Consider the following 9,176-nt stretch of genomic DNA (forward strand, 5'->3'; position numbering starts at 1 on the left):
CATCAAAATATAATACGAGAAATGTTGTAGTGTGATCATAATATTAGTTAAAGCACAAACTGTTATAAGTATATATAGAACTATCTGTCATAAATAAGTTCACATTAATTTACATGATAAACATAATTTTTGTGTTAAATTTTATTCTTATCTGAATAATTGTTTTATTTGCATAGCGAAGTATATGTTCAGCTAATTGAATTTGTGAATGGTGTAGGTTATATTTCTTCCAAAAGATAAATCAGTTATTCATTGCATATAATTATTAGATAATAACAATTCTAATATTATATAAGTATCTGCTTTGAATAATTCTTGATTTTTTTCTTTAGAAAATAATTAGCAATTTGAAGTACTATTTTAAAGATCTCTAATTGAAATTTGGAATTCCTCCTGATATCTTTATTTTTGTAAAATAATTACCTTTTTTCACTATAAACTCAAATTACTTGTCAAAGTTTATTATGCCACCCAACATGTTTAATTTAAGATTTGTTATTTTTCTTCCATAATTGAATTTGCTAACCCAATAGATTATAACCGTAAAGGTTTGATTGATGTGGTTATTATTATTTGGTTTAATATGCTGTTAAAAAAAAATTGTTATACACTAGGCAATAAAATTAATATAGAAGATGTGGAGTACTGTATATTTAATTTATTTATTAAATATAATTGTATAACTATTATATAACTCTTCTATTAAAAAAAATAAAACGAACGAGTTATTTTATATAAAAATTATATCTTTTAAATATTGTTATGCTAAATAAATGTTTTATTATTTTTAATGCAGCAAAAATTTATAATGTTCATAAATTTAGTAAATATCCTTATTTACTATTACTAAAATTTAAATGTTCGATATTTACAAATATATAATATTATAATGCTCATACATTCTTTAGTCAAAAATTTATATGTAATAAAATTTAATTCTTTTTATCACTATTTATTAATTTTTCAAAAAAAAGAAAAAAAACAAATTTTTTTTTTATAGATCCCTATATATATATATATATTAAAAAAAAATTAATTTTCCTAAAAAAAATGTCATTAAAATAAAAATAAGTTATTGTTTTTTATTATTTGCACCATTATATACCTAATACTTTTTTTTTGAAGTATGCATAATTTTTAGTTTACATAAATTTTAATGTATGAATTTTCCAAATACCTTCTATAAACAACTAAACTTTTATTTGTAGACTATTTAATTCTTTTAAAAGTTCAAAAATTTTAAAAATAATCTTTATTAACAATGTAAATCGAAATATTAAATTTATTCAATTTTAATTATTTTTTCTTTAATTAAACCTAAGAAATAATAACATAATATTAATAAATCATTTGCAAAATATTATTATCGTTAAAATAAATTACTCAACTATATCATGAAAATAAAATCATTATAAAAATTAGAAATTTTTTGATATTACCATCACATGTTTAAGTTTTAAATTTTAAATTTCATTTTCTTCATTATTTTAATCTAAAATGTATTTTTTTTATTATAATAAGCATAAATACTAATATATTTAAAAGTATATAGTATCCGCATTTTTTTTTCAACGACTTTTTATGATTTTAATTATTACAACATTAATTTTCTTATCTGAATGATTCTTATTGTACTTTTCATTGCAATATTTTTATTTCATTGTAGAAAAAATTATATTTTTATTAAATTTTTTTATTATATTTTATTACGAAATTATGACTATTTTATCATTACATTATTTTCTAAAAACTTGTGAATTACATTATGAATTTCCAAAATATAAACATTACAAGAAATTTAGTAAAATGATATATATAAGAATATATAAAATTTAAAAAAAATTTTATTATATCTTTTTATATATAGGCCCTATATTTATTTTAGCGTAGCTTGTTTTTCACACATGTATATTATTCATTGTTACAAATGTTAATACCTCACTATCATTATAACTTCATTTGTATTCTTGTAGTAAGATGGATAAAATATGCATTATTTATTTTTTTAAAAATAACTATGATAACTAATATATATGTATAAATTTTTCCTTATATAAAGTAATATTTGTGAATATGTAAATTATTTACTACATTAACTCACAATTTATTTGTTAATATTACAATTTTTAAGTAAGGGTGATAATTAATTAATTTCTACTTAAGAATTTCACATAATTCATAATAAGAATAATCATTATTATTTTTAGTTAACTATTATTTGGTTAATTTAAATTTCTATATTTCGAATGATTGCATTATTAAAAAGATTTTAATGTAATATAACCTTCTATGTATAACATAAATTATTTTTAATATTTAACATAGTTTTAATTATAAGAACATCATCTAAATATTATAATCAAAGTATGTAGTACATAAAAAAATACTTTTACTAAATCTATAACTATTTATTATAGAAAAATTTATATCAAAATATTAAAAAACGCTGTATTTACATATATTATTTTTTATTCTTAATAAATCAAAGATTTTAAGAAATTAAATTTTAAAAATTAGAACAATAAAATTCCTTATTAATATTTACAAAAATTGATTAGGAAATTTAAATACTTAAGAGAAATAAAGCATGTAAAAGGGATAATTATTGCACTCACCGTTATTATAAAACATACCTTAAAAAAAATTGCTTACAGACTGAACAATAAAAAAATTGAAATATTAATATAAAAAAATAAAAAAAGAAAATAAATACATTTATATAGTAATAAATATCTATCATTTAGGCATATAAAGACAAAAAAAAAAAATTTTCTTTTACATTTAAATAGAAAATTATCACAATGTATATTTAATAAGCTATGTTATAATTCTATTTTATCTTTATAGATATATATCTCCAAAAATACATACCTTTAGATTTTCAAAGAAAAAATTCATTATAATTAATTAAAGATATATCAAAAAATTAATATAAAAAACAATATTTTTATTAATTTTAAAGCTTATAATTATTAGTCATATAAAAAGAAGATTTATAAAAAAATATTTTTACAATGTATTTTATAAGTGGAAGATTATTCATTATTTCCTTTAGAATAAATAAAAAGTGCATTTTCTAAAAAAAAATAAAAAATGTTTTTTCTAAATACACTTTTTATAGTAAATACATAGTTAAAAAAATAGTAATTTTCCTTTTTTTTTTTTTTTTAATTTTGTTTAATTTATTTGAGAAGTACACAAAATATATTATTCTAATTTCTTTATAATATATAAATATTTTCATTTTTTCCCTTGTACTCTTCAAAATTTTTTTTTACCTTGTTTAAAATAATTTAATTATTTTTAAAAATAATTATAATAACAAAAAATAAATATAAGTATTGTGAATAAAAAATTATCAATAATAAAAATCAAGAAGAAAAAAACAGGAAGAAAAAAAAAGCAACAGAAAAATAAAAAAAATTCCTACATTTAAAGGAAAATCATACTCAAAAATTGCTTTCATTTTAAAAATTATCTCAAAAAAATAAGTATATTGTATGAAAAATGCATGCTTACAAAAATTAATTTTAAACATTTTTTTTTTTCTTTTAATGAAGATTGATCCCTCTAATATATCTAGATTTATACCTGTAAAATATTAGATATAAAATAATGTTTAATAGGTATGTTACCCTAAAAAAAAATTGATTAAGTAAAAATAAAAAATTTTATTATTATTAAAAGTATATCATCTATAATTTTAATGTATAACAAACAATATATAATTTTTTTTTACCTACTTTAAAGATGAATAAAATTTTACTGTAATATTTTTAAAATAACTTTACCTATTTTAACATATTTTATTTAACTTATAAACATTATTATTTATTTTATTTTTAAAAAAATTAATAGTATTCATCATATGTATATGTAATACTATATATAAATATAAAAAATTAGGAATTATATTCCATATAAACAAATAATTTTTTACCTTAAAAACATAAAATATTAACAAGCGTTACACCTAAAACTATATTGCAAATCATTAATTTAGAATTAATGAAAATAAAAATAGTTTTACATTTGAATCAATAACTTGAGCTTTAATATTATATTATATAAGTATTAAAATGAAAACATTTACTTTATATATGAAGATTTCTACATTATTTCTTTTAATTTGGATGTTCCAATTCTTTTATAACGTAAGTTCATATACAAAAAAAAACATATAGATACATTTTGTTTCTAACTATTTTTAACATTTTAATTTATTACTCTAAAGAAAAAAATTTTTTTTTGAAAAATTTTTATTTTATGTGATAGTATGATTCTAGTAAATCTTTGCTTGATCAAAATACGTTAAATATAAAAAGTTGTTTAAATTATGAAAGAATGTTAGCGGAGGGTAGTACATCAGAATGTGAAGAGCAAAGTGATGCTGAAGAATTTGTAGAGGAAAATTCATCAGATGAAGAAGACAGTGAAGTTAAAGATGTACTTGCACTTAGTAAAGATGTGAAAGATAGATGGTCTAAACTCATTGATAAGATGTGGGAACAATACCAAAACGAGACATCCATGATGAGTAAGAGATGGAGAGGGCGCAAATGGCATATTGATTGGCATATAATTTCATCTAAAAAAATTAATGATCTGCATACATTGATTCTTGAACTTGGAAAACCAAGTGAAGAAAGAAGAGAATTAATTGATAAAACATTTAAAGAACTTCAAGAGGATTTTTCCAAATTTTTACATGATTGTAAGGAAGAATGGAAAAAACAGCCAAAACAAAAAAAAAAAGTAAAAACTAGAAAACGTAAATTAAGGAAAACAAATGCACCAGTTAAGGAAGGTAAAATAGAAGGAAAAAAAGATTTTGAGACATTATCAAAGGAAAATATAAGTTATAAAGATAAAATGGAAGGAAAAAAAGATTTTGAGACATTATCAAAAGAAAATATAAGTTATAAAGATAAAATGGAAGGAAAAAAAGATTTTGAGACATTATCAAAAGAAAATATAAGTTATAAAGATAAAATAGAAGGAAAAGATTTTGAGACATTATTAAAAGAAAAAATAAGTTATAAAGATAAAATAGAAGGAAAAAAAGATTTTGAGACATTATCAAAAGAAAATATAAGTTATAAAGATAAAATAGAAGGAAAAAAAGATTTTGAGACATTATCAAAAGAGAATATAAGTTATAAAGATAAAATAGAAGGAAAAAAAGATTTTGAGACATTATCAAAAGAAAATATAAATTATGAAGATAAAATAGAAGAAAAAAAGGAAGACCATACTAAAAAGTGTCAAGTTTCCCTTAACCCTCAGGAAGCTAAGTGGATAGATGATTTGAAGAAAACTCTGGAAAATTTGCAAAAAAAAGAAAGTAAACAATTGGAAGAGGCTAATGATAAATACAAAGGGGAAGATTTTATAAGCAATGCCACTACCATTATGAAAAATAATAATGATTATTGGACAAATTATTTGCGTGTAAAGATAAATCAATTAAAAGATCAATATGGATTAAAAGGTTATGATGCTAAATGATTATAGAAACAAACAAGGGAAGTAATATAATCATAAAAAAGCTGTTGATTGTAATGATTGATAATGGTGAAGTAGGTTGTCGAAAAAAATGATAATAATTATTATATAGATTATATTAGTAGTTTAAAAAGGAAAGAAGGGAAGATTTAAATATATATATATATATATATATATATATATATATATATATATATATATAGATAATATAGAAAGAATGAAAAAATATAATAAACGTATAAAGTATTTCGAAAATTTGAGTGATCAATATAGCATTTTTTTTATAGCTTTTATATGTTAATAGAAGTTAATCTAGTTGTAAGATATTATTTTTAGTTTAATTTTAGATTTTTGTTAATTTTTTTTTTATTTTTCATCTCAATTAACAGACTAAAATTAAAAGGGAAAGTAGCCTCAATAATTATGAGCTGCTATTGTAAGTGATCTAAAAATATTTAAATGAATGCTTTCAATATTATTAAAGAAAAAAATATTAGTTTGTTTTATATGTATATACGTAAAGCATTTTATTATTGTAATTTTTAACTTTAGACTTAGCTTTAAAATTAATTTATTTTAGAAATATTTTAATTGTTTTCTTTGTTTTATTTAGATTTCACATACCTAATTTTATTTTGTATTTCATTTTGACCTTTAATTTTTTTATTTTCATATGAACTTAACCTTTTCTTTGAACTTTTTTATTTTAATATGAATTTTATGCTCATTAAAGGTATTTTAACCTAATTTTTTAAATTTCTTTCATTGTACTATATTATCATCGATATAAAAGTCACTACAATCACATAAAATTGAATTAATGTTATATTTTAATAATAAATATAAAATTTGTCACAATTATTAGATCTATTTTTAATCCTATATTAACAAATACACAAAAAACTTAATTGATTTCATAGAATTAATCTCTTAATTTTAAATAAAAATTGTTTCTTTTTATTAAGTCATAGTTAGAATTTTGGTTAATTGCACTATCAATATAGATTTGCCTAATTTTTTAAATTATATGGTTATAGTTAATATATATGGTTCTAATATATATTGCAATAATTTAAATCTTTTTTATGAGTTAACTTCATGTTTAATGCTATGTTATAAATACAATGAATGATCTTTACAAAGAATATTTAAAAGCTTTTTAAGTTTGGCTGACAAAAGAATTGTTAACTCTTTTCTCTAATGATAATGTTGTACTAATAATTTATTGACTATTCAAACGCTTTTATAATATTTGAAACAGTTAAATTTATAGAGCATGCGTAGAAACTTCTACTTATTTAATACATTGAATATTAACTGTAATAAATAATAATTAATTCTTTATAAATTGTACCAAATAGTTTAAAAAAATATATATTTTTTTTTATAATAAAATTTTATTGATATAGTTTTTTAATAATTTATCTCTTAATATCAATTTTATTATATGTCTCTTATTTAAGTTAACATTTACGCACCACACAAATTATTATCCTTTATCTTTCAAAAAAAAAAAACATAAGGAAAAAAAAAATAATATGCAAATGATATACATATATATTTTTCCTAATGTATATATCTCTAAAGGATTAAATGGCTATTTTGAGATTTTATATTGTAATAGTGGATGATCATGAAAAATTTCTAATACATGCAGCATATATAACAGTTATATGTCAAATTATGTCTGAAGACATGAGCAACAATTTTGTCTACATGAGAAGACCACAAAGTGGTTTACCAGAATTTATGTCTTTTGATATCTAATAGCGCACATTTATAAAATGTTCATTATAAAAATAAACTATTAGAAAAAAAAAGAAATTATTTTTTTCATTTTTTTTAGGGAAAATAAATAATTTTTAATTTTTTTATTAAATAACTATTTATGAATGTTATAATAACTATGAGATATATAAAATAAATATACTTATATGATTGTAAATAGATAATTATATAAAAGGTATATAATTATTAATATATTAACATATTTATTTTTTGGTAAATAAGTAACCATATAAAAGATATGTAACTAATCACACTAAGAGTGCTTATAATATACAAAATACATAAAAATCTCTCTATATCTTTATTAATTTGAATATTCAAAGCACTGTAAAAATCCTTCAGCATTCAATTAATAAATCATTATACTAAAGAAAACATTGCAATATACTCTTTCGTGTGTACACATTTTGAAACTCATGCTTATAAATCAGTTATTCAATAACTTTAATAATGTAATGAAAAAGAAGGTTAATAAAGAATATGTATAGGTGTTTTTACTAATTTATCTGTTGTAAAATTATATTGGAGCTACAATGAGTAGAGCTAATATATATAGTTTACATAATTGAGTAATTTATTGTTTTTAGAGGTATTTAGGTACTTTAATAAAGTTATCTTTATTTTTATTAAAAACTTAAATCTCTATTAAAACTATTGATTATATTCAAAAATAATTTCTGGAAACATTATAACAAATTTTAATTATAGTTATCAGAAGTATTTTAATATGTGCATGAAAATTAAAATATTAATAAAAATAAAATCCTCTTTGTTTTCCTTTTGATTTGATATTTATTTTTTATTGATTTAAAAATAAATATAACATACAAAAATTTCAACAAACTAATCAATTTCTCAAAAAAAAAATAATTAAATTTTAAAAAAGTATTTAACTAGACAACTCATAAAAATAAAAAAAAAGTAATAATTATTTTTTTTTTGAACTAATGATTTATTATTTGACCGTTAAAGGACTTTTATAGAATTTTAAATAGTCAAATTAATAAGGAGAATGTATAAAGACTTCTTCTTATTTTATTAATCGCATAATTTATTTATGTAATTAATTATATATTTCCCATATAATTATCCATTAAGAATAAATTAAACATATTTACTATATATCTTATAGTTTTTATAATTTCTTGCTATAGTTTTTATAAAACTATAAAAGAAAATACTTCTCTATACTTTTTAAAAAAAAAAAAAACTAAAAAAGGAACATCTTTTTTTTTAAAAAAAGTTCAAAATTAATTATTTTATATAATTTTGTTATTAATGGCATTCATATTTTATGAGAAAACTCTTAATGGAATTAAGAAGATACATATTTTCTTTGTTAGCTACTTTGTTATTTTTTTGTGCATACAGGAAATTGACGTATATGTCATTATAAATATATCTTCATAAATATCTTCTAATCATCTTGCATGCATAGACAGCTCTTTAAAACGAGTCATTATTATATATATTATCAAAAAGATTAATAATGTCTTTTATTCACAACTATTGAATGCGTAAAGGTACCTAACTTTTTTAAGTTATTATGCATTATTTTAAAGAGGTTAACCATATGTTTTCTTAATATGATGCTTATATACATGCAATTCAATGTACGTAATTTTCTTAAATACCTTATATATACATGCAAACTACCTTCTATATTATATTTCTTATTATTGCAAATGTGAATATATTAATAATGTAACCTAACTATCAACTAAGGTGTTCACATAAATAACATTTATATTTAACTAAATATTAGATAAATAGTTAATAAAATAAATTGTAAACATTTTTATTTAAAGATACATCATAGAAATCTGCAAATTACAATATTCACGTACTTTATTAATTGTTAAACGGAAAAAAAACATATAGGT

The 9,176-nt window shown here is 18.6% G+C and overlaps 1 protein-coding gene across 1 annotated transcript; it reads left to right on the plus strand.

Moving 5' to 3' along the window:
* Window positions 1-4,079: 4,079 nt before the first annotated feature.
* Window positions 4,080-5,508, plus strand: PGAL8A_00190100 (fam-g protein; the record flags this gene model as incomplete). The annotated part of the gene is made up of 2 exons (XM_028670583.1): window positions 4,080-4,154; window positions 4,276-5,508. The coding sequence occupies 2 exons, from the start codon at window positions 4,080-4,082 to the stop codon at window positions 5,506-5,508; spliced, it is 1,308 nt and encodes a 435-aa protein (XP_028527321.1).
* Between the last annotated feature and the right edge of the window lie 3,668 nt (window positions 5,509-9,176).

The sequence above is a fragment of the Plasmodium gallinaceum genome, assembly GCF_900005855.1.
Source record: "Plasmodium gallinaceum strain 8A genome assembly, contig: PGAL8A_v1_72, whole genome shotgun sequence".
Classification (NCBI taxonomy): domain Eukaryota; phylum Apicomplexa; class Aconoidasida; order Haemosporida; family Plasmodiidae; genus Plasmodium; species Plasmodium gallinaceum.